The sequence below is a fragment of the Vanellus vanellus genome (assembly GCF_965231255.1).
Source record: "Vanellus vanellus genome assembly, chromosome: 13".
In the NCBI taxonomy this organism is placed as follows: Eukaryota; Metazoa; Chordata; class Aves; order Charadriiformes; family Charadriidae; genus Vanellus; species Vanellus vanellus.
In genome coordinates, this window is record NC_138918.1 from 10719618 (window position 1) to 10746247 (window position 26630).

Sequence of the window (26630 nt, forward strand, 5' to 3'; positions counted from 1 at the left end):
CCAACTGCTCGGTATATTGATTCAAATGCGTTATTCCTCCCTGGGCAGATCCCTGCCCTGGGAAAGAAGCAATCAGTGCAGGTGCAAATAGCTTTTAATTGCAAACTGTATCTCACCACGGAGGCGTTTAGGCTGGATGCGATACAGCAGCAGCCTGAAGAAGACCAATAAGCCAGAGCACTGCGGGGGCCAAACTACTCCTATGCAATACCTATGGTGTAAATATTCATGTATGGCTGTGTTCTTCCACATATCCCTGAGATATGACACAGTAGGGCTATGGGAAGAATAAAATATCACCTGCAGGGAATGTGAAAACTTGCTTTCTGTAACGGTTCCTATGTGAGAGCGCAGCACACTCTGGCTGTGGATGTTTTTTGTGTGGACTTGCCGAAAGCCGAGGATGGATGGCGAGGTGCTGGCAGCGGGCTGTGTGCCTGCTCTCTAGCCGAGGTTGAGCTGTGTGCTCAGGCGGCCGTTGCACACCAAGTGATGTACAGGTGGCTGGAAGAGGGTTCTATAGAGTTGTCGGACGGCCGTAGAGTGCCTATGGAGCTGTATACCGGTGCCTATAGCATGTTGTACCCGGGCTGCCTGTTCTCCAGGGCCCTTAGCTGTGCTCCGGACGGGCCGTTTGCAGGCTCGGCACGGCCCGGTGGGCTCCGCTGCCCTCCGCGGGGTTCCGCGCAGCCCCTGGAAGGGGCGGACGGCAGCCGCGGGAGCAGCCGCCCGCCCCGCCATCCCCCGCCGCTGCCGGGACAGCATCTTCGGTACCTCGGGGGGGGGGAGGGGCACGGGAACAATTTGGAGATAACCCAGACATTTCAGAGGTTCCTCTCCCCAAAGCGTGGTCGGGGGTGTCCCCCCATCGAGCCTCCGCGGGTTGACATCGCCCCGAGGAAGGCGAGTAGCCCGGCTTGCCGGGATGCACCGCCGGGTTTTGTTTTATTGCAATGTGCAAACGCTGCGCAAGCCTGTGTTTGGGGAGGCTAAACCCACCCGGACGGCAAAAGCCCGGGGCGCAGGGGAGCGGCTCGGCAGCGGAGCGAGTTGCGCGGGGAGAAGGATGCGGGGCTTGATGCGGGGAGCCCGCGGAGAGGTGCGGACACTGCGCCGGCTCCGCTGCCGCGCAGCCAGCCCAGCGATTCCCCAGCGAGGGCAGGAATTGGTTTTATTACTATTATTATTTTCCCTAGGGGGAAAAAAAAAAAAATGGACTTTCTCCCTGGACTGTCCTGTTTGGAAATTGTGTGCTTTTGCCGCAAAACAGCGCACCGCTGCCCGGGAACGGGACGGGAACCGGGGCGAGCAGTGGGGGTTCAGCGGGGATTTGGGCACTTGCAGCGGGGAAGTTGACGGGACGCGGGACGGGTCCGGCCCCACGCGCGTTTCCAACGGCGTTTGCGCCGGGAATAATCCCGCTGCGTGAGGCGGCCTCTCCGTCCCGGGCTCGGGCAGGGGCACCCCCGGCTCCGGGCAGCCGGGCTCGGGGGCGGCAGCCTGGCGCTGGGGGGGGACGGACGGGACCCGCTGGGGCGGCCCCGGGTGAGCGAGGAGGGGTCGGCCACCCCCGCAATTAGCGCTGCCGCTCGGCCCCGCCGGCTGCGGGCTGTGTGGGAGCGAGGAGCGGGCTGGGATGGGGAAAGGGGGGGCGGTGCGGGGTGTCCCTCTGGGGGGGGTGTCCGTGCTCCCCCCCGGTTATCCCCGCGCGGGTACCTGGCGCGGGGCGGCCCGGGCGAGCAGCGCCGCCGCCTCGTTGATGAACAAAGGCGCGATGGTGTTAATGCCTCCCCCCACCCCGGGGGGAGCTTCGGGGCAACTTTCCCCCGGGCCGGCCGGGGCGTCTGGGCGGGGCTATGCTAACGAGAAGGGGCGTGGCCTCGCCCCCGCGGCGGCTACTCGCGCGATGCCATTGGCGGCGGCGCGGCGGGAGGGGGGGTGTGCGGTGTGTGGGTGGGTGCGGGGTGTGGAAGGGGAAGCGGTGACGCGATGCAAATGAGGGGGCGTGGCGGCGGCGGCCCCGCCCCCCGCCCGCCGGGGCTGCGGGGCTCGTGTTCGGCGGCGGGGACAGTCAAAGTGGCTCCCATAGGGAGAGACGGCGAGTCCGCCCCGGCGCTGCGGGAGAGGGAGGGGGCGCGGGCACCGGGAGCCCCAGGGTCTCCCTCCGGCCGTCCGTCCGCGCCGCCGCCGCGGGTGCGCCCCTCTCGCTCCCTTCCCGGCGTGCGCCCGGCTCCGGCAACTCGCTTCCTGCGCGGCTGAAGGAGGGAGGAGAGAGCGCTTCGGCTGAGAGAGGAGAGGAGAGGAGAGGAGAGAAGAAAGAGGGAGAAAAGAAAGAAAAGAGAGGGGGGGGGAAAAGAGGGGGGGGAACTTGCCTCTCTTGTCACTGGAAAATGACACTTGATGTAGCAGAGCCTGCCGCAGCTCCCGTTCGTCCTATTGTTTCTTAAACTGCCATCTGAGATTTTTTTTTTTTTTTTTTTTTGCCTGCCTGCTGCCATCCAAGGGGTGTCTTCATACAAAAGGGACTTCAAGTACTCCTCCGGCTTGCGAGCGCTGCGACCAGCCCCCAGCACCCCGCCAGCCCCTCCAAGCACCCAAACAAACTGCACACGCAGCAAACAGCAGCAACAAAACCGGGCTCTGAGTGCCTCTGGATTTTTTTTTTTTTTAATGTGCGTGCCTGTGTTTGCTTTCTCTGACTTGCTTTGATTCCAGAGATCAGCTGCAGAGAGAGAGAAAAAGAGAAAGAGAGGAAAAAATCCCACATATAACAGTCCGCCTGGCGATTTTATCACTTTTTTTTTTTTTTGAGTAAAGAAGGAAGATTTGCGCTGTTGTTTCTGATTCATGTTTGGGATTCAGGAAAGCATCCAGCGGAGTGGGAGCAGCATGAAGGAAGAGCCCCTCGGCGCGGGGATGAACGCGGTGCGGACGTGGATGCAGGGAGCCGGCGTCCTGGACGCCAGCACGGCCGCTCAGAGGTAGGCAGGCTCCGCGCCCGCGCCCCGCTCCGCGCCCCGCTCCGCGCCCCGGGGCGCACGCCGCCTGCAGCGCTGCTCCCCGCGGGCAGCGCCTTTCCCCCCTGCACCAACAAAAAGCCGGCTCTGGAGCTCTGCTAACAGCAGTGAGTTTCGCGTAGATGTCGCCAATTAAATATTTATTCCTCTTGTCCCGTAGGAATGATTTTTTTTATTAAACAACAACAATAATAATAATAATAATCATAATAATAATAATAATCAAGGAAGCGGCGAGTTTCGCTAGGTAGGAATAGGTGGGTTTTAATCTCTCTAGCCTCTTGTGTTCGCGCGGAGAAAGGACTTTTCAAAACTACGTTTGCTGCTGATTTAGTCTTAAGATCTCCAAATGACACTTTCCTCCTCCGATAAGCAGCCAGCTGTGCACGGGTGTATCCAAAATATATGTCTCTACCTCGCTTTCTTATCCTCGTTGGGATCAGCAACCTCCCTTCTTCTCCTCCGATAAGCAGGGAGTTTTTGCAAAGCTTTCTCGAGGAGAAATTCAATTCGAACCCCCTTCGTAAAACCGCTGCCACTTATCTTAGATTTTTAAAAAAGAAATCCCTTCAAATAGGAGGTGTATTTGGCGAAGCTACGCCCAGCCTCGCTTTCTCTCATATTGCTCCTTCTCCCCATACTCTTCCCCGCGGAAAAAAAAAAAAAAAAAAAAAAAAGAAAACCACCAAAAAAAACCCCAAACCAACCCAAAATAACTGATGCCGGATTAGCAGCCTGAACCCTGGAGCCGGCATCAGCTAAGAAGTTTAATGTTGACATCTCCCGGTGTCTCCCAACCTCGCCCCGCACCCCTCCCTTTGGAGCCCTCTAAGGAAGGGAAAGTTTCTGCAGGGACAGCCCTGAAATATTTCAAGTTGGCTCCGGGGTGTCCTGTGGCGGTGTTTACCCACCGCTCCGGCGCGGGGAGGACAGGCTGGCAGGACTGAAACTGAAAGATTAAGGCACATGGGCGCTCGGGTGACAGCTTCGAGCCGACTTTGAGAAGTGGCAGCACCGATGCCGCTCCGCGGGGCAACGCGCCGGCGGCGCTGAGCGCGGCTCTCCCGCCATGCAGGGCCGGCTGCGAGCGGGCACGGCCCCCGGGGAGGGTTGGTGGGTACCGGGGGGGGTGGGGGTAGGGGGCTGCTTGGCGCTTCGGGGCTCTCCGCAGGGCGGGCTGGGGTCGGCGCTCCCGGCTCCGCGGGGTTTCGACGTGGCCGCGCTTGAGCACGCCTTTCCCCCTGGCCCGGAGGGACGAGCTCCGGGGGGGGACTCCGGGGAGGGGGGGGATGCTCAGCCCCGGGGGACCCCAGCCGGGTCCCGGCGGGGGAAGGCAGGGGCCCGGGAGCCGGCTGGCGGCGGCGGCGGGGGGGTGGGGAGGGAGGGGGGGAGCGGCGTGAGGCCGCGTCGTCGGGGCTGCCGCTAACCCGCGTCTTTGTGGTCCCAGCGGAGTGGGTCTGGCCCGGGCTCACTTCGAGAAGCAGCCTCCTTCCAACCTGAGGAAGTCCAACTTTTTCCACTTCGTCCTGGCTCTGTACGACCGGCAGGGGCAGCCCGTGGAGATCGAGCGCACCGCCTTCGTGGGCTTCGTGGAGAAGGAGAAGGTGAGTAGCCCCGGCGCCCCGCGGGGGCTCGGCCGCATCTCCCGGGCCCTCCCCGCTCCGCTCCCCCGGGGCCGCGGCACCGGTTCGTCCCGGGAGCCACCGCCGCCTCCCGGGCACCTCGCTCTCCCCCGGCCCGGAGGGCAGCCGGGGAGGGGGTCTCCCCTGATCCCTCGCTGTTCCCGGGACAGGGGAGGGGGCTGAGAGCTGCCCCGTCCCGGCCCGGGGGCACCCGGCGGGCGAGTGATGGGAAAACTTCATATAATATATATTTCTTCTTTTTTTTTCTCCGGCCTCCCGTGTCCTCTTCGACTTCAGGAAGCCAACAGCGAAAAGACCAACAACGGGATCCACTACCGCCTGCAGCTGCTGTACAGCAATGGTAAGGGCTGGGAGCCCCCCGGTGTCAGCCCCGCCGCCGCCGGTTGCCCTCCCGCCGCCTCCTCGGTTGGAAAGCCCACCAGAGGCCGGCGAGCCGCTGCCCGGGCTCCCCTCCGCTCCGCGCATCCCTGCGCTCGGTGCCCGAACGCGGCCGGCGCTGCTGGGAGCCGGGCGACCCCGGGCGGGAGCCCCGGCGGGCCCGAGCCCTCGGGCGAGTCCCGGCGCGCTGCCGCCGGTCGGCCCCGCTCCTCACACCTCTGCCTTGTTTCAGGGATCAGGACGGAGCAGGATTTCTACGTCCGACTCATCGACTCCATGACCAAGCAGGTAGGGGCTGCGGGACGCCCGTGGAGGAGGGTGGGGGTGTGTTTTCGGGGGGGTGAGGGGGTGGGAGTGGGGGGGTGGCAGCCGTCGGGGCGGCCCCCGGGAGCGCGGCGGGGCGGCCCGCGGAGGCGAAACCCGCCCCCGCCGTGAAGCGGCTCTGTCCCGGCGGGGAAGGGGCTGCCGCCTCCCCGGGGGGGAGGTCTGGGGCGGGGGGGACTACGGCCGCGCTTCCCGCTCCGCACCCGCACGGCGGCGGGGGCTGCGGGGTCGAACCGCGGCGACAGATCCCGGCGTCGGGGCTGCGGGGCGGCGCGGAGGGTCCCCGCGGGACCCTGCCCGCCGCCGGGCTTGGGGGCTCCGAAAAATATAGGCGACCCCTCCAGCCGTCCTAGGGCTGGTTTTGCCGCTTAATTAATAAGAATTAATCTCCGGCCGCCCCCAGCCCACCGAACGCCGCCGGCGCAAGCCGCTGTTCGGGCGCGGGCGCTGCGTTTGTCCGTCCGTTATTCGCGCTGCCGCCGGGTCCTCGGGTTAGCGGAGGAGCGGTCACATCGCGACACGTCTGCATGTCGCAGTAGCCTCCCAAAACGCGGCGCGGGGAGCGTCGAGCTCGGTGTCGGGCTTCGGGGAGGGCTGTAGGGCAGCAGACGTTGCCAATGGATTAACCCTGATTTTAAGGTTGCTCTTTAGCTTCCCAAAGAGAGCAGTAATGTGCGTGCCGACCTGTAAAAATCCTTTTCTGTATGAAAACAGTAATTTTACAGAGGGACTATCTGAACAAACCGATTCTCTTTAAAAAAAAAATGCTACTCTAGTTTTTTTTTTCTGCTCCTGTCAGAATATTTTTCTCTTATGTTTCTTCTAAATAGTCGGGGTCGCTTTTAAGCCTTTTTATCCTGCAGATATGTTTTTTCCCTCCTAATCTGTTTTACTTGTTTTAAAAAAAATCTTACATTTTATTTAGGAAAAACATTGAGCTTTTTTTGTACCGATAGGAAAAGTCAGTCTCTGTATGTTGTCTGTAGGGAAAAAACTCTTGGCTTGTATTTGGGTTTCTTTTCTACAGCAAAACATAAAACTCTAAGGGCTGAGTTTGTTTTCAAAAACTCTCTTTGATGGTCCCAAAACATCTTTTCCTGCTATTGAAGACTGTCTTTCAACAGAAAATAAAAAAAAAAAAAAAAGGGAAAAAGGAACTTGAGTGAATTTTACTAGAGAATCTACTATGCATCTGAACTCTGTTAAACTGTACTCTTCCAAACAGAGCCCATTCCCTGTAGGAATTAAAACAGCAGCAACACACCCTTCTTCATAACAAATCTTGGAAGGCATTTGCTGTCATTCCTTGTTTTTCAGGCACAAATTGGTTAGTTTGTGTTAAAAGTATATATCTTCCTGATATATGAACTCTTTTTAGTCCTTTTGGAGCTTATGTATGTCACTGTAGACCGTATGAGAGAGACTATCAATAAATATTATCTTTAAGTAGCTCTCCTATCATTACGGAAATGCAAAAGTCTCTGTTCATAATCCTGTTGAAAACAGAGCCCTGAACTCATGTAGAGCAGCGGATTCAAAATAATTTTCTTAACAAAGGCATCTTGCATATGAAGAGTTCATCCTAAGGCACTGTTTGACCTCTTGGTCTCTCATTATTATCAAGTCATCAGAGGGGTCTTTGGAGAGAAAGGGGAAAGAAAAAACCCCGAGATACAGTTTATTTGTAAAACCCACCGTGTAGCTTTAAAGCACATTCACAATGAAGAAAAAAACCACAGAAGAAATCTGTCTGATTTCAGGAAGTCTTACAAAAACAAAGTTAGTGCAAATTACAGATTTTGGGGAAAGTGCAGTGGAATTGCGAAGCGAGGTTTTAGAACAAAAACTCTCTGAACTTAGAGTAGAAATCGGTGAGCGAAAGGCTCTTTTAGACGCAAACATGTTTGCTTACGTATTAATTCCATGAATATAATTTCTTTAGGCATGACTATAATTGCTTATGAAAAATAGGGCATTGTCATGTCAAAACTGTGGCATGTGCCGCTCTGAATTTTTTCGGGGGCCAGGGGCTAAATTCTCCCTCTTCTTCTTTTTTATTTCTTTTTCAAAGTGAAATTATTTCAGAGTTGCGATCGCTTTGGTTACTGAATGCTTATTAGGAAGCGAAGTACAACACGTGACAGAAGCTCACCCAAATGTTGAATATATCATTTATATTTTACGACAGTGAATTATATAGAAGATTCTCAAGTAACTTTCAAATCATCAAACTGTAATTAAATATTGCAAAGACTGTCTGAAAATTCTTTAATTTTTAATGAAAGTTAAATATATATTGTCAGTCTACTTGAAGGTGTAGTATTTTAATGCATGACGCTCAGAACAAATTGGATAATGAAATGATTACTTTTAAATGAAACTGTTGCAGAAGCGTACACGTTTCTGCTGGCAAGGATCTTCTCAATGCTCACACACGCACATTCACACTCTCAATAATTGTGAATTCCCAGACTGAAATTACAGCTACTCTGAGGTTTCTGGTGGCGAATTAAAAATCCCACAGAAGCAAAGCTTGAATGAGTTACTTTCCTGTATGATCCGGGGAACCTACCTGTGGTTCTTTCCTTATATGAAATAATTATTTTTTTTTAATATGGACAAATCAGATTTAAATGTATTCTCTTTGTCCTACAGTTATAAATGGCAAGGTTTTGTACAGCTGCAGGTTATTAAGCTAGGTAAGATAAAATAAAATCCGTTCTGCGAATCAGACCTAGATTTCTGTATATAGGGATTTAACATCCCTAATTATAGGGATTTATTTCATAGATTTAACATAAACGTCCCAGTAGCAGCATGCATGAGATCAGCAGGTAGACAGGTAGGGCTTCGCTGGGCTGGATGCTCTGTACGTAATAAATAGTGGATGTTCCTGCTCCTATAGAGTTCTTGATCGGAATAAGTCAGGGATTTGTCTGTGTGGCTATGCCCAGCCAAGAAGCTCATGGCAAGAGTCCTGCCGTAGGTGGAACAGGGGGATCTGCGTGTCCCGGTGCGCGTGTGTATGTTCCCTATCAGCTGTGTGATGCACTGTGGGAAGCGGGGCTGGAGAGCGGCGTTACTGAGGGAACCAACAATTGTGTTGCAGACTCCATCCCGGGGCGGATTTGGGGTGTAGGTATGAACTATGCATGCGCTGCCCCAAAACGTGAGCTTCCGTTGCACGTGCGCTCCTTGGTAGTCCGGGCTGTGGGACTTCCAAATGGGAAACCCAGGCGGGATTGGTTGCAAAGTGCATCATTCTGAGTTATATTCAGGATAACGCGCTTGGCCTTTGGTGGTGGTCCCAGAGAAGCGTTGGGCAAGATGGGAATTACGTGCCTTTGAGGGGGTCTCGCTGCGTTTCCAAAATGTGGTCCTGTCATTTAAAAATTGTAAATTTTCCGCACAAATCGTTAATGGTGCGGGGAAGTTCTTTTCCGTTAGGGTAACGACATTCGGCGTCAATACTGGCTTAATTATATTTTCTTTTATGTTATCTTGGCACCTCATTTTATGTCGGGATCGCATTCCTAATGCGTTCAAAACCCTGTAGGATCCCAAACTTTATAGCTGTTGCTTTCCGTAAAGCAGCAGCTCCTACCGCAGTAGGTCTGGCTCTAACAATGATGCATTTTGAAATTGCCTGCAAAACGTGAAAGATGTCTGCTGTAATAAAACTGGAGTTTTTAGGCGAGTCTAAGGATTTTAATATATTTACTGAGAAGAGATGCCTTCTATTTCTTCAGCCGTATTTTCATAAAGTTGAGATATTTCACTATTAGGAAAGATGGGGGAAATAAGTCTGAAATACTTGTTCCCCACCCATTTTTCCTTCGGCCGTTCTCATCCATAAGATATAACGGATGCTAATACGGCTCAGGCATCTTAAAAATCGTAAGTTTTGCACGATAGCTATTGTTTATTGCCGAGAGTCCTCATGAGTCAAAAAATCCTTCCTTCAGACTTAGACTGTTTATATTTTGCCTTTTTTTTTTTTTTTTTTTTTTCTTTCAGTACTTTAAGCCTGGATGCAAATGGTTTTTCTGTTGACTTCTCTATCATTCTCTGATGTCTGCAGACATTTGATCAGCTCTCTATTCTGTGCATAGCGTGGCCCTTCTCTGGCAGCTACACGCATGGGAAAAAAAATGTTATCAATAAGTTCAGAGGAGCCTCAGCAGACTCAGAGAAATTTCACACAAACATAAAACAAAACCTAACCCCTGTGACGGGGAAAGTTTACGTTGCGCCAGATTTTAGCAGCTTTCTTGTGCCTTTGGTGAGATGTCAGAAGCGCAGGTGATTTTAATTTTCTTGTACAGAGAGGAATGGAGAAGTTTGGAATTTGCATGCATGATCAGGACCTGTGTTTGGGAAAATGTAAACTCATCACAGTGGAAAATGTGTTGTTTGGAGTCTGAGGGTGAAAACAAAGCTGAGGATTTTGGAGAGACTGCCTGAGCCAGATGGCCTGGTGCATTCCCAGTCTGGCAGCCCAACTGCTCCCTCCTGTATAATATACAGCCATTTGTTCTGGGATATTTACGCTAGAGCTGTTTCCATGTGAATGTTTGAAAACCATTAAAAATGAACATATTAGGAGAGATAAATTTATTTAATTTGTGTGAATACGTCGATAAGCAGGCGGTGTATCAAAGGCAGAGGGAGGCTGGATAAAATAATTAGACGCTACTGAATTGTGCATTGAGAGGGACAGCAAGAGCTAACCGTCCTCGCCCTGGGACCCAGCGCTGTGCTCCTTCGCCGGGATAAACCTCGCTGGGATGAGTGGAAATTTGGCCTGGGGAAGGGGTAAAAAGCCGGGGAATTAAGGGTTAAGTATTCCGAGCCAAATAAGTGTAATTCACAGTATTTTCTGCGTAGATGTATAGCGGATACAAGCCTAATCCTCTCTGGGTGAAATTCTGGCCCATCTGAAGTCAATTGCAAAGCTCCTATTGAATTCGGTGGGGCCAGGATTTTATTTTCTCTCTGTGTGTATGACTGTATACGTCATTACAAATCATTTTAGTTCTGTTTTTGAAAAGACCCTCGTTTTAATGAGTTTTTCTTTCTCCTTTTTTTTTTTTTTCAATAAAGGAGATAGTTTGTTTTGTGGACCAGATGAGGAATTTGAAAGGGAGTGGATTTAGATGCGTGTTGGTGATTTCTCTCCTTCTCTTACTCTTTTAAAATCAAGGCCATGACATAACTGAATCATATAATGACCGTGATCTCATTCCTTCAAGATTGTTTTTCGTCCAGTTCAGAAAACAGGATTGCTTGACTGGCAAACTGACACCACGAGACGATTCTGTCCTCGGTTGTACCAGCGTAAATCTGGGTTTATTCAGGAATAGCTAAGGACAAAATCTGGCTCTATATTTTTCCCGACTTATTCGTCAGCTATTTTACTGCTTTATCCGGCCGTCTTTACTGGGGAAAAAGTGGATTAAATGAGAACTGTAGTCTTGATTTTTATATTTCCCCCCTCCTCTTTTTTTTTTTTTTTATATATATTTTTTTTTTAATGAACTCTCACTGAAAAGTTTAGGCAAATTGCTGGACGCACTTGTCTAGAAATGACTGCGATGTGCTCAATTTAGTATTTTTTATTTGCTGGCAAGCAGTGAATTGCATTTCATTTAACTTCTTATGCAGCCTTATTTAAATTGAAGTGAGGAAGTCTTATATTTTGACACTAATTTTTCGGGGCCTGATTTTGAAATCTGTTTGTGCATGAGCGATCGTTACTCACTAGGACTTCTTGTAGAAAGGTTACTTGGGTGAGTAATGGCTTACAAAATGGAAGATGAATTTTGTGGGGAAATATTTAAGTTGTTTGGGAGAAAAAAAACTTTTAAAATGCTTATGAAATACACCGAGTTAAAATGACGTGAAGTAAACAAAAAGAAAAACACCAAAGTCTATAATTTTGCATTTCCTTTGCTGGTGTTTTGTTGTGCAACCCTGATGTGTATTTGCAGGCTTATTTTTAGCTCTGCTGTGGTCTAAGTTTATACATTGGAACTTTCACTTTATCTCTCATTAATGTGATCCCTCTTTGACAAAATCACGACGGTGTTAGTGCGACAAGAAACCCTGCCGCTATCACCCCATTTTAAAGCCTGAACTTTAAAAAATAGTCCTTAAAAAAAATTAAGATGTTTTCGTTAAAGGAGTAGCTTTTCAGATCTTACAGTTAAAAAATTTCACGGCAGTAACACTGTAGACCCTTCCTGTAAAAATACTTCTGGCAGCTATAACGATCTGAAACTTTAGCAGTTCCTGTTTCCTTTTTGAAAATAATTGTAGAATTAGTGCTTTAGAGCAGCGCGGTTTGCGAGAGGGCATAGTATCCGTAAGGCTGTGGGGCAGCCGCTGGTGGAAGTGAACAGTTGGCTCTTTGCGCAGCCCTTCGCGCGGGTGGATTGGGACACCGGGGTGGGAGTCGGGGGTGACTTGCTCAGAAATGAACTCAGACATTCCTCCCGCTTCCCAGAATTTCCTAGAAATTCCTGCAGGGCTAGGGTGTTGGCGGGACCATCTGCCCTTAACGGGGAGAAAACAAAATGTACGTGGGCACAACAATGGTAATTAAACGCACAGAAAGGGAAAAGCAAATCCTGAACGTAGAGGAAGGCAGAAGAATGTCATGCACACAAAGAGGGGATCACTGATGCTAAACGCAACGGACAAGGTGATTATGTACCACAGTGTTGGCTCTGCCCGTTCATTATTGCTATTTAGTTGAGTTATTTAAGCGGGTACCTGGAGGTTAAGTAGGCGTAGCAGCCGGAAGGGAAGGGGAAGAGAGAGCGGAGGGAGGGGAAAAAAAGAAAGTAAGTTTTGTGTTGTGGTTTGTCATTTCTAGTGCTTCCTTTGCTTCACGGGCAACAAGATAACCCGTACGGGGTACGTTTATTTTAGGATTTGAAAGTCTAAGAAGAATGAGCCAAGGCCAGCAGTCCACTCTTGGGCACTATTCGCCCCATGTCATGCTGTGACGTATAGAGGTGAATGGGGACTGGAGGTGTTTGTCTCCACTGAAGGCCTCAGGAGTAGATCTGCTCTTTACCCCACCATGCTCTGCACTCTCACAGGCAGATTATTCTTTAATTATTGATTTTTTAAGTCCAAAAAGTGCTGTGAGCTTCCCCCTTGCCTGGCCCGTCCTGTTGCCAGGTGGAACCTGATTTGGGGTCTTCTGGAGTCCTTGCAATGTCCCCGCTGACCGACCCGGTCAGTTGTCAGCCGGTTACTTTGATTCCCTGCTTTCAGCTGGAAGAAGCTTCTCCCCATCTTCCCCTTTCATGCATGGAAATGAGGATCTTCCGAATTTGTCCCAGTTCCGGATGGAACACATGGGTGGCTGTACTGCCATCTGCCACGGCCTCTTGCAAACCACCTGTAGCTCTCCTGGGCGCCGAAGTGGAAGTACCTCAAGGAGGTGTGGGCCAGCCACCGAGTGGGGACGTGGGGTCCCAGCTGGGGTCAGGGAGGGTTTGCTGGTGTCTGTGCTGCGTGGGCTTTGCACGTGTCCTGCAACCCCTTTCCTGTCCCCTTTCTGTGAGCGCTGGGTTCGCAGGTTTTGTGCCTCGCTGTTGGGAATGAGGGGGCAGAAGTCAGGTGAAACTCTGTACCCATTAGTTGCAATGACACCAGTGGCCCCTGTTTTATCTTTCTCGGCAAAAAAAACCCAAACCCGCACTGGCTCCCAGGTTTTAGGGGAATGCACATAGCAAAGCCAAAATGAAAAACTTAAAACTAGCAAAGATAACACAGCCCCATTCCTGATATTATTTATGGCATCATTAAATCATTTTATAATGGGGAATATTAATATTGCATATTACTATTAAAGCTGTTAAAAATCAACTCATGTTTCTTCAGATTTGTGTGTCCTGAGATCCGTGCCCCCTTTGCAGGTACAACGCCTCTTGCCCTTGCTGGGTGATATTTGTAAGGGCTGGGACAGCAGTTCGTATGATCTTACTTCATCATATATTAAGATAACTTACTTTTTCTCAGCATTTTCCACAATTCCATTTCAAAGTGGTCTCATTCCATAGAACGTATTTTATCCATATAGTGTAGTTTTATTTTCTGTTTTCAATATCTATTTCATCGTTAGCTTTAGGGATACCCATATCAGGTGTCATTTTATCTGCAGAGTTTGTTCCCCAATTTCTTCTTTTTAAGTCTGTATTTTAGAGGCTGTAAAGGTCACACCACAGGTCAAGGGCAGAGCTGATGCTCAGAAGCAGGAGTCGTCGTCTCGCCGGGGCTGGGGCTCTAACCATTGATCCCAGCTCTGGAGTGGTACCCTAAAACATTCAGGAACCTCAGTGCTATCAAAAGATTCTGTTGCAAAGGCAACTTCTGTTCACTCTTGTTTTGCTGCCGGGGGGCTGGTGCCCGCGACCGGGGGTGATTTGAAAACACAACTCTGTCCCGATGGGATGGAAACCCTGTACTGAGCGGGCTGTGAGCGCTAACCTAGTTTGCCCGTAACGCCGATCCCTCGCCGTCGCTGCCGGTTCCGCTGGTGGGAGGGTTGCAAACATAGACTCTTCTCGAAATGCGAATACACTGTTTTTCCATGGTTTTCACTTCAAGGATTCTCCCCGTGCTATCTCAGAGTCAAATTTCTCAAGCCGGTTGACCCTCTGTTCGTTGTGGTATCCTCCGCGCTGGTAGGGGCTGCCTCTCGCTTATTTATATCCCCGTAACTCCAGAGTTGCTCTCCGGAAAGTGGTGGATCGCGAGGTTCAAGGGGAGAATCAGGCCCAGGCGCTTTCTCAGGAGCTACCGGGAAAATGCCTGGGCTGTGCAGCTTTTGTAATTAAAAATACATGAGCTCTCTCTTTTCTGTCTTATTTTTTTAATGAATAGAACCCAAAGTATGCCAAGCCTTGCTGTTTTTTTTTTTTTTTCTTTTTTTTTTTCTTTTAATGCTATTAGGTTATATTTTATTCTGAATTGAAAAGAAAATTGTGGTTGTCTTGACTACTAAAAAAAACCCATCCTACACACCGCTTGAGAGATGTGCAACGGAGAGGAGGGAATTTAGCTGTACTCGGCTTGTGTTGTTTTCCAACTGCAAGTCTTGGAGCAGGTTCGGGGGAGACGTGGTCCCTTTAGCCTGCGACTTGGCTTGACACTCCGGCTGCGCCTTCGGTTGCTGCGACGCCTTTTTATTTTCTCCAAACTCCACTCGATGCAGAGCTAAAAATGTGTTTTGTTTCTAGGCGATAGTATACGAAGGCCAAGACAAGAACCCAGAAATGTGCCGAGTTCTGCTCACGCATGAAATAATGTGCAGGTAAGAAATACCCCGCTTCCAGTTAATTAGTGATGAGAAGATGAACGTGTCTCTCAAAATCTAGGTTGAACCTGCAGCTATTTTCGGACTTAAATTTATCTTTCTTGCATTAAACAATCCCAAAATAACACAGTTTGGGGTGTGTAATTAGCAGCAAGGTCTCAGTCGTCACACTAGTTTTCAATTATTTATACAGAGTTATTCTGAACAGTACGCTACTGGTTTTCATTTAGACACCGTAGCCCGCAAAAGGTCTCCTCACCAAAATTAACAGTCAATTATAGTCTTCTAGCAATAAACGTCTCTGTCCCTAATTCCCAACAAAACCTCCTCAGTAAGATGACAAAATAGTAATTTTGGGTTGGTTTTTTTTTTTTTTTTCCCCTGGATGTGCATTAAGACTCGAAGACAGGGGGCCTTTTTTACCCCAGTTGCTGCTCATACCATGTCCCCGCTGTGCCGGAGCGGAGCAGGTGATACTCCTCCACGTGAAAGATGTCTTCTTGTTGATTTTCTTCAACCTTCCCCGTGGAGATTTGGCTCTGCCCTGTGCTCGCTTCCCCTGAATGTGCCTTCTTGGGGTCGGTCACTTACATTCGGGACAGTCAAACATCTTCTCTCTTGAAGGCGGTACTTCTGCAACGGGCAGCTGCTTCCTTCTCTCTCGTGGCTGTTGGCAATAGGTGAAGCCTCTTCTGCTTCCTTTTTACTGCAGAGAAGGCAGCAGCTTCCCACAGACCCCTCCAACACCTAGGAGAGCTTGACCTTGCAGTCTCATTAAAGTTAGTGGGTGTTTTTTGCATGTCTGAAAAAAATCATTTGTTACATGTTATTCGATGGCAGAAAATAATTCCCTGGTGGAAGACGAGGCGTTCTTGCATAAGCTCATTGTTACAATCAGTTGTTTTAAGACTGTAAAAATGCCATTGCATGCGTTGTAACTTTTACAAAACACATTACTAAAGAGGAGTAACTTGAGGGTAAAAACTAGTACCCACTTCTAAGAGAATAAACTTGGATGAGGGTTTCCTGGTGGGGGAGAGTCTTAGACAAAATAATCAGATGGAAACTTCTCTGTTGGTTGATATTTTTTTTTTTTATTATTATTATTTTTTTTCCCCATTCTTGGCGATCGTGTTTTGTCCTCCACGGCAGCTCCTCCCTGATAAAGCCCCGCTGGAGGCAGCGCGCTGCCATGCTCCCCTTGCTTTGCCAGCCTGGGCGAAACCCCGCGCAGCCCCCTCACCCTCCCCCCACCTCCCCCAAACTCTTCCTTGCTGGATTTGGGGGGTTTTAGTTTATTTAGTTAGTGTATTTTTCTAGGCTGCTTCATTGGGTAGGTTTGCCTTCTTCCAGGAAACCAAAGATAACCCGTTAGAGCCCGAGAGCGATGAGAGCAGAGGAGTAGCTCCAAGAGGTGCCGGAGCTTCTGCTGCCATCGGGAGCTGCCGCGTTGCTTTGCTGAGGACTCCCGGCCAGTTCTCCCTTCCCAAATGGAAACCCAGTCGTGCTGACAACTTGTAATTGCCCTAAAATTCATTGGCCCAATTAGCACCACTTTCACACTAGATACCTAGCTAGGAACAATTCATGGAAATATTAAAGGAGGCCCCTGACCTGATAAGGCTGAAGTGCGTGCTTTGCTTTTCTCCTGTAATAGACCAGTAAAGTAGAGGGACTGTTCACGTGAGTAAAATTAAGCACGTGCTCAAGCGCCTGCAGCGTCAGGGTCTGAATCTGCTGTGATGTGCCCTCCCGAGTCCTAAATGGCAAGGTTTGGAGGCAGGAATGGCATCTGCCCGCCGCTCACGGAGCCATCCGTGCAAGAGTAAGAATCACCTACTTTAACATGCTCGTTTTCGTACAAATACTTTAGAAACTTAAAGAGTAAGAAGTAAACGGAAAGTTTATGTAGAGGGCTGAGTTTTAACCAGGAGACCAAATACCCGCATCAAAGATTTACAGTCGTTCAATATACTTTGACTGAGACAAAATTACTTCTGCTCTGGGAATGTGGAAAGATGTGCAGTCTTTCCCTTTATTAAAGCACTTTACACTCTTCTTTGTTCTTAAAATTCACTGGATCGGGAGCTTTATTCCTCTCCTATTTGTTTACTGCCAGTCCTTGCTTTGTGTTTCATAACCATAAGGTGGAGGGGCAGCAAAAAAAAATAATAATATCTGACTGTAGTAGGCAAATGTTGTGTGCCTGATGGGGTGGGGGAGACGTATTCAAATTTCTTACAGCTCATATTAGATATTGCCCATTTCCTTTTCTGCCTATACATGTGTAAGAGGGTGCTGTTTGTTTACCGGGCCGCTTGACCCTATTGCACAAATCTGTCATCTATTGTGCTGCTAACACTCTTTTAAATTGCAAATCTGATGCTCTTTAGGGGTCTAGAAGGGGGAAAAAAAAAATCTCTCTCCACACCATTCTGTTTCTCTTGATTTCTTGCCTGTTGTAAGTGGAAGTTGGGATGTGCTGAATTTGCACCAGGGGTGCAAATGCAGCCTCAATTATAAGCATAAAATTAGAGTCTGTTCCCCATTAATCAGCCCAGCTAATTGCTATGCACTACCATTAGCCATATGGTGTGAAAGACAGCTTGCTCTCCCTAAGATGAAATTTCTTCATTTCAGACATGAAATAGTGAGGGCTCTGTATTTTAAAATAGCTTGTTTTAGATATTTAATTTCTAAACAACTTTCAGCAGTGCTTTCTATCAAGGCTAACTGCACAATAAAACTTTGCATTTATGTGACAAAGCTGGATATTTATAGTATACTACAACTATGGCACGGGTAAGACAAAGAATTCAAATGTATAGGAGAGTTCCCGGTTGCGGTAGGAAAGTGGGGCTGAGGTTTGCTTCAGGTGGCTGTTTATTTCAAAGGATTTCATTGTGTTTTGTCAAATATAAAAATCTACACTGTTGGCGAAAATGTTAATAGCTGGGGAGAATTCACAGCCTCAGTGGAATTTATTAGTATTGTAGGCAGCACGGGGAGGGACATCTATAGTTAATATTGCCTCAACAATTTCCATTATGAAACCTTCAGTGGCTTACAGCTTTGCCAAACTTAAACTGTTCTGGCTGAAATGTCCTTTGCAGGGTGTCAGCCTCAGGCTGACTTTCTTTGGAAAGTTTCAGCTAAAATGGTTCAGTGATTTCTGAGAATGAGGTTGGAGTAAAATATGGTTTTTGTCTGTGTAAAATAAAATCTTACAGCTGTTTTGGTGAGAAGCTCCTCTACCTCCACGCTTCGGGGCGAGGAGCCTCTTTGAGGCAGGGGTTGTCCCGACCGCATCGTCTGTGGGATGAAACCCACCTCGCTGGGAGCTTCTGCAAAATCTCCCACACGGACTTGCTAACGACTTGTTAGAGCCTGGCAGCTAAATGATCGGAAAGTCGCATTTGCGCTGGCCACGTGCCATCGCCCCGTAATTTCTCATTGTTCATTGTCCCCGCAGAAAGCCCGAGCGCACAGATATACACAAAGCAGGGCTCCTCTCGCGAGCGATGCTCCTGGCCGCCACGCCGGGGTGGGGACCGGGGGATTTGGGGGTATCGGACATCAGGGTGAGGAGGCCATCTCCTGCGTGCCCGTGGCGGGGCCGGGCAGTGCGGGATAGAGATACTCCAGCGCGGGGAAGGGAAGAGGAGGAGGAAGATACGCAGCAAGATGGCAGGAGGGCAGCAGGTCCTCAGAGGGTTGGGGTGAGGACAAAGGCAACAACAAAAGCTGGGAGTGGTGGTGGCCAGGGGATGGGGAGGCCTGTGAAGGGGCAGAATGGGGATGGTATGGGGCTCGGGCACGAGCCCTGGGGGTGGTGAGGATGGCAGCAGAGTTGGGGCAGGCAGAGATGGGGTGCGGGAGCTGGAGGGGGTTGTAACGGTAAGAGACTTGATTACTATCAAGAACTACTTGTTTTAAAAACAAACCACCCCCCAGATGAAGTGTTTTTTTGCAGCCTTTTTCTGCGGGTCAGCGTGATGTTGTGCCTGAGCTGTGGCTCCCTGCCCCATTTGGGAACGGGCATCCTGGAGGGACGGTGAGGACAAGCCCTTGCTCTCCTGGCTGCCAGGAGCCGGCGCTCAGCATCTCTCCCTGCTCTTTCACAGAGCTGCGCTGGGAGCTGGAGGGTTTCTGGGTGACTTGGAGAAGCTCCTAGGAATTTTTAAATTCCTTCAGGGAAAGGAGAAAGGGTGCTGAATATTTAGGAACTTTTTTCCAAGTGCTAAGTAGGCACTAAAAGCCAAAGCTTTCGAGGCAAGTTGAATAAAAAACTCTTCTCGTGACACGCAACCACATCTCAAACTCAGAGGTTTGCGTGAAGTTTTTAATTCTCTGCGTAGAAAAACCAGGGTTTTCCCTGCTGTTGGGGGGGGGGGGGGGGGGGAATGCAAAAGGCGAATTAAGGTTTGAAAAAATAATTACCTAGAACACGAAAGAACATTTGGGGCCTACTTTCATGCCGCAGAGCCAGCAGCTGGTGGGACGTGCCAGCCATGCACCTCTTCCACATCCCCCTCAAACTGCGGTGCAAGGAGTGAGGACTCCTACGATTACTTGGGATTATTGGGGTGCACTCTTGGGAAGCCCTATCCAAATGAGGGGGCCACCCGATGAGCAACGTGGTGTTTCCCCGGCTCTCGAAGCTGGGTTGTCCCCATCGGCCAGCGCCTGGCTCCATCCTGCCCACGGCGGGGAGGCAAGGCCGAGGCGTCCCCATCTCCGGGCCCCCGCGGCCGCCTCTCCCGCTGGGTTTTCGCCCCGGGAAGGTGCCGGCCTCCGAGCCTGGTGGCGTGTGGATGGTGGCATCTGCCCATCTCGGGCTGGGAGCCTGGGAACCTTTGCTCGCCTGAGTAAGTGTGGCAATTTCTGTCCCTCCAGTCTGCTGTGAGAATGTCAGGACTAGCCCTGATTTGCTTCAGTCACAAGAACTGCATTGTCTTAACTTGTGCCAACTCTGTTTCTAATTACATTTTAATCATTTAAAAATGATTAGCAGTTTTTATTGCCTTGTTTGTGGGTAAATTTTCTCACCCCACACATTCTAGCTGCACTCCAATGACAAGTCCTTTTATAGGCAAAAAAGCCCCCCGAACGTCCACGTGACTATTTACCTACAGCATATTTTATTCCTTCCTAAATTTTAATACTTTCTGGGTGCCAAGGCTCTTGCATGTTCTGGTGGATCAATTGTGGTATTGTGCTGTAAAATTAAGCAGTTTTTTTTGGCAATCCCAAACAATGTAACTTCCACCGAAATGAAGATACCGCACATGTGTTAACTGTGAAAAGTTTCAGCCCTGAATAGTTGCCTTGAAGCTTTCTGCGGTGAAAAGAATTATGTATTTTCCTCTCTTTGAAAACAAAATTATTATTTTTTTTTAAGCCATGTTTAAACAGGCTGGTTTTGTAAAAGGCCCCCTTTTTTTTGTTATCTTTAGTGTGGTTAGTTGCTTTATTGCTAATCTTGGTGGGTAACTGTATATTATTCGCTCTATTGTTCAGCAACACAAGAGAACCTTTGTCATACTCCCAACAGGGCTATTTATATAGCGTGGCACTTCTGAGGGCTTCTTCCTGCCCTGATGTTCTTCCACCTTCTGGGGAAAAGAAAATAGTTCATCTGAGCGGGAGTGCGAGCAGTGGCCGCTCCTGCCAGCTGCCCAAAGCTGGCTGCTGGAATAATGGCGATGCGCAGGTCCTCGGATGCCATTTGGAACAAGTTTGGTGGTCTCCAAAGATTGGGTTGCGTGTGGTTGAGGTTTACCAGAAAGTTTATTGAATGGAGAGACGCGCTCAAGTCTGGCCAGGGGGAGCAAACGAGGTGGTCCTCACTGCCTGTCGCTTGGTGCCACCACAGGATGGGGTCCCTGCTCCCCGTCACCAAGCTCCCTGCAGCCCTCACCCCACAGGAGCTGCCTGGGCTTCGTCCAGCAGGTCCCTGGGGACCCAGGAGGGCTTGGGAAGAGCAGGAGCTTCTTGATATTTTTTATTTTTATCGCTTGGAACCTTGACTTCAGTGGGGGATTTTCTGTTAAGGGATGTCACCACACAGGAGCTGGCCTTGCTAGGTGGGTGTTTCCTCCCTGGGGTGAGCAGGTGGGTGAAAGCCTGGGGCTTTGCTCACCCACGTAGCTGTGACTTGGTCTTGTGGGTTTAAGATGGGCTGCAGGGGAGAGCGGGGCTCCTGCGGGCAGCCCCCGTGTCGCTCGGCTGCAGCGGTGGGTGCAGCAGCGGGGCTTCCCACCCCGAGCCGAAACGCCTGTGTCGCCTGTGAGCTTACCTGCAGTACGGTCATGGCTCCTAATGGACAACAACCCCTGACAGGGAATCATCACAAACAACAATTTAACTTCTCTTAGGAAACAAGGAGCCACCTTAGTTCAAAAGAATCCCAGCCTCGAGGTCAGCGGTGGAGCAGTGCTTTGGGAGACGGAGCTTATATTTCACACGCCTGCTCTGTGTCTGACCTGACGCGGGGCACCGGCCGCCGGAGCGGTGCTCTCCGTGGCGGTAGCGATCATTAATGCGCTCAGAAAACTTGGGGAAAAAGGCACGCCCGAGCAGAAAAAGCCACTGCCGATGGTGCTTACATTTCGGCTCCCCCATTAACACCAGTGTTTCTTAGGGGGAGAATAATTGCGCTTTCGGATTTCGGAGGGAGGTTTCCCTGTAGCTGAGAATCCGGCTCGGTGTAGAAGTGGGAATAGCGTGTGGAGGTGTAACGGAAACGTTAAGCAAATGTAAAAGAAGTGCTCAGTGGAGAAAACGCTTGTCTTACTGTGTGTGCGCATATATGGGACAGCTGGTAAACCCTATGGAAAAGAGGCTACAAATAGGCAGGTCTCCCTGTTTCGGGTGATCCTTGAGTTATTATTTGTGAAAGGGGCAAACCCCCTCTCTTTTTATGTTTTCCGTTGCTAACCAGCTGTGCAAGAAGTTAAACATAGTAATTAACCCATATGTGACCCACTACATTTGACTGATTTCCAGGCAGGGACCGAGCGGTAACTCTAGCCGGCAATTTGAACCTACCGTGTTCGTAATGATGATTTTACAGTGTAATGGTCGCACTAAATCCTTTCACTTTTGCTCTGTAGCCGCTGTTGTGACAAGAAAAGCTGTGGCAACAGAAACGAGACTCCATCAGATCCAGTGATAATTGACAGGTAAGGACTGCTATTGTTTCCTTCCATGTTCTCCCCCCCCCCCCCCTCATTATAATGAAACACCTGCCCTGTGTTGCTAATGGGGAAGAATTAGGAGTCTATACGGATGAAATTTTGTTTTTGATACCGAATTAGTTGTGCTTTGCAATTGCGATTGCCGTGGAAGGGCCATATGGAGGATAACGGAGCGACCCGCTCTTTGGAGGGCTCCGCTTCTTGTAACTGATTCATGTGCATAAAGAGGAGATTTTTCTTTCTGACTTTCTGTGGCTCAATTCTCATGCTGCGCCAGGGAAGCTTCAGGAATAAAATAATAATAGTTTGTGATTTATGAAATGTGGTTGGGTGCTTATAAATATTTAACTTTTATTTGAAAAATGTTTGAATCATTATCACTTTTAGCTACAGTAGTTCTGTTGGATGCAATCCATCTACATTTTAAGGTTTTTATTTATGCATAAAAACAGTTAAAAAAATAGATCTGCAAAGTAAGGTTTTTTTCCCTCCTCTTATTTCCTTTGGTTGGCATGCTATTTTGACTGTATTGTCAGTTGATTAATTCATTTTTGCCTGTCTTAATTATTGTGTTTTTAAACAGATCCATATTGCTAATCTGACATCACTGAGTAAATCACTGTAGTATAATACATCTATTTTAGCTGTTCCGTGCCACGTGTAGTTTCTGTGCTTGCAAATTATGCAAAATAGTAGCCTAATAGTCATTTTTACATTTTAATTGTCCAAAGTCATTGTACGAAGCCATGTGTGATAACCAGGTTATTATGCAGCACTACTCTAGAAGAGTTAAATGGCCATGAAGTACTGAAAGTGTCTGTCGTCAGCTGGGGAAAGCGATACCCCTCCTCTACCCCGTGAATAGAGGGACCCTGAAGGGAAATTACCTATACGTATAGGGGGGAGAGCACAGAGTAGCGTGCTTCTCCTTGCATTATTGTCTGAGTTAACGTTCGCTATATGACGTTTAAAGTACCTTCCGTGCCAGTGCGTCCATTTTTATGAAAGAAGGTGAAGAGGGTTTGATGTGTGGGGTGCCACACGCAGAGAGCGGTCCAGGGATGTGGCAGAGCCTTTGCCTGGCGCCGTGCTCCTCCCGACTCTCAGGTTTACGGTTCTTGTTTGAATTTGGTAAGAAAGTGCATCTATCGGAAGCTTATGGCAGATGTTTTGATTAGCTATAATAAGCAATCCTGCGAATGTTTAAATCTCAGAAGATCTCTCTCTCTGTTTTAACTAGGCATATTGTCATCTTCTGTGAGCGTTAGGCAGTACCGGGGAAAGTGGGGGGGAAAACAACCACCCCACGGTGAAATCTGTGGAGAGGTGTGTTTTATAAGCATGCTGCAGAGTTGAACGCTATAAACATGGTGTTAGAGTGGCATTTTGAGCGACATGAAAGCTACGGAGTTCACATGAATTTTTCATTGTACGGGAAAGTGAGATGTTAAGATGCTAATGGCAGGTTTACGGAAATATTTTGTTTAACTATCTAGTATGCAAAACTGCTAGTTTCAAATCATTTGAAATTGCGAAAGCCGGAGATGCTGTCTGTTACGTGCTTCCTGCAAAATGAGGAAAACAGTTAAGTGAGAAAAAACCCCCCAGATTTAGCTTCCTAGTAGTGATCAATTTATCAGTATTTACGCAAATTGATGGGAAAAGGTACCAATTCCGAAGGTTATTTTTAAAATGCGAGCGAAACGTAATGTAAAGATGATAATACAAACCCAACCTCACCACCTGTACTGAATCACGTTTGGCTTGTGAATGGGTTAAGCTTTTAAGTTCTTCACTTGGTTTTAAATTGTGACTTTGATACAGGAGGTTGATATGAATGTGGTTTGAATAACATTTGATTTTGACCTGTTCCTGTGGGTTGCAATGGTATAAGAAATTTGACTCAGCAGTACTGTAATTAGCCCTCCCCGTGTTTTTGAAACAGGATTGTGTTACCTGGATTGCATTAGTGTGGCTTCTATTGTTGCCGCTTCGCATCTGTCCCAGTAGGGTACTTAAAACCTTTTCTTGGCCGGGGCTAGTTCAAACAATTTAGGCCAAATAAGTATGTGCTTTATACAGTTAGTGGCTTTAGTGATGTTTCTTGTGACATTTATCCTATTCATTTTTTTTTTTCCCCCCTTTTGGTTTGGAAAGGATGAAGTGATCTATATGGAGCCTTTTTTACCTTAAAACGAGTCCTTTAAAAGTGTTCTAACGTTAAAATGCCTGCACAAGTCAGAACATATGTTTAGTTGTACTCCATTGTCACTTCTCCATGCACACAATTTTTAACTATTATGTCAATTGATATGCAAAACCATATTTAGCTATTTTTATTTGCGCGTGAGCTTACAGAATTCATTTACCATTTGGGCTAAAGCACTCCCACACGCCTCACGCTCTGATAAAGTCTTGCCCATGGATTTAATCTAAGTCTTGCATCAAATCCTGCGAATGCACAGACTCTGACCTAACATAGAATTTAACGTAGAATCTATCCATGGGATTTTTGACATATGTACTTACATGGAAATGCTGTCCTCTTCTTACATGCTGGAATACTATTTTGGATTGATTAATTCTCTTTGATGAGGCCAGAGAAACTTGGGATAGAGAGCGCTCTGTCTTTGTGGTGGTTTAGTTCACTTGGTGAAGAGGCTCTTCGGCAACTTCAAAGTTACATGTGTTGTGTTCTTTTTCAAACCCTGGATATATGTGAAAAGTAAATGGTATATTTTTATTTAATCAAAACGTGGGATTTAAAACCAAAAAAAAAAGCCTGTAGTTGTGTTTGAAACAGGATATGACTTTATCCTTTATAAAACTGCTTTGTACTTTGCTCTAATACAGTATCAGCAGATACAGCAGTGAAAGGGACCTAAAATGTATACTCGTAGAGCGGTCTAAATTTTCTCTGGAGAACAAAATAAATCTATTATGCTTATAGAGCAGTCATTTCAAGGGAGTGTCTTGGAAACTTGTGTGTGTCTGAATCATCTTCTTAGCGTAGCCTGTATATTTTATTGCTAATCCAGTTACATGTGTTGAGATGAAGATCTGATGAACAGGAACTCATTTTAAAAGGGATATTATTGTCACAATACAAACGCACAATTCCTCCCACAAGTGCAGTGGCAGAGCTGCATTGTAATCACACTTAAAGAAAACACAGAGCACTTCCTGTTATTAAATTAAATTCTGGATTGATTTAACTTTCAAATTGTAACTCATATTTGAATTTAAAAGGTTTGCAATAAAATTCCTGTGAAGAAATTGAATAAATTGTAGTTTTATTACCACTCTGGATATCCTGGTGTCCTAACCTTTTTCCTTACAGTTATCTTAGTTCAATAAATAAAACCTCATTAGACTATTCCCATTTCAACGAGTTTATTAAATTTTACAGGAGTAATTAGCATAAGCTGTGCTAATTTTTCTGGAAGACTAATGAGAGAGCTTCCTAATTAGGTTTGCTTTGTAAGAATCAGAAAAGATGATAATGACAAAAGTCACGTAGGGGAGAAAGTGGGGCTTTATATTATTCCTTGGTTCAGGAAAGAGGCTCCTCTCTTGGCATTCTGTTCCAAACTTTTAAACCCAATTTACCCCTGTCGGGACCGATATTTAATGGTGTTACCCGTGCCTGCCGGGGCTTCTTTACCTTTTATGGCTGCATCCAGTAAACAGGAGTCCTGTTGACTGATAGAATAGGAATAACCACTGCAATCCCAAATATAGCGGCAGAAAAATCTCCGCGTTTAGGATCTATACCATATACCTCCAGCTTGTGACGCTGCACAGAAAAAGGGCTGAAAACAGCCTGTTTGGCAATCGCTGGTCCCTCCCAAATGTTGCTTCTTCCCAGAGCTCGTGAGCGGGTTGGTGAGAGTGACTTGAAATGGGCTTTGCTGAGGTTTATCGATCCAGATGAGACCTACTTAAGAAACCTCGCCGCTGTCTGCCTTTTGGATAGATAAACTTCAGTTGTGGTGTAAGTTGCCGGGCTTGGTGCTGGGGCTCTCCCCCGCTGAGACCGCGTACCCTGAGGTGGCGGGTCAGCACGAGGATGACTAGGGTTTCTTCCAGCCCTTGTCTGGCAATACGTTGAAGTTCTTCACGTGCTGCTTCGGGTGCAGTTTTGGAGGAACGAGGCTCAATCAGAGCACTCATCCATGAAGCAGGGGTGGGAACTCATGGATTGGAGGCCGTAATATTTTTTTTTTATGCGTTATTATCAGATGACACCAAGGTACCTTTCAATGCATGACCTGCCACCAGTGTTTGAGAGGCCTGTGTGCTTTCGACGCCTGCTGTACGGGGATGCTCAACTGGGGCTCTCCGTAACCCGCCCCTGGTACACCCAGCTGCCGCGGCTAGGGAGGGAGCCAACCTACCTGCATATGTTTTTGAAATCTTTCAGCCTTCAACCTGAAAAATTTTATGTTTGTGGGTAGGATTTCACTGTGCAATGACATGAAGAGAGGCGTGAATGATTTTCAATGTCTCCATTTTACCACTTTACAAGTCATCATGTAGTGGATTGTATTTTATGGGCCTGATCATCTTTTCATCCTAAATATCAGGCAGGTGGAAAAATGACACCCAGGACTGTATGGTGCTCACTGCATCCTCCCCACAAACACACTTGTGAGGCAGATGTGGCAATCAGTGCGTTTCGCAGTAGTTTTCCGTGTCCGGAGGGAGGGTGCTGGAGAGGCGGGCAGAGCAGGCCAGC

The 26630-nt window shown here is 48.4% G+C and overlaps 1 protein-coding gene across 2 annotated transcripts in view; it reads left to right on the forward strand.

The window, feature by feature from the left end:
* The first annotated feature begins 2665 nt into the window (after positions 1-2665).
* The window catches only part of EBF1 (EBF transcription factor 1), a 281310-nt gene continuing 257345 nt past the window's right edge, over positions 2666-26630 (forward strand). For both annotated transcript variants that reach the window (XM_082489994.1, XM_082489995.1), the window contains exons 1-6: positions 2666-2981; positions 4465-4621; positions 4937-5000; positions 5271-5326; positions 14617-14690; positions 21809-21877. In XM_082489994.1, coding sequence (XP_082346120.1) covers positions 2848-2981; positions 4465-4621; positions 4937-5000; positions 5271-5326; positions 14617-14690; positions 21809-21877 — 554 coding nt within the window. In that variant the 5' untranslated portion in view covers positions 2666-2847. The remainder of the gene's footprint in view (positions 2982-4464; positions 4622-4936; positions 5001-5270; positions 5327-14616; positions 14691-21808; positions 21878-26630) is intronic.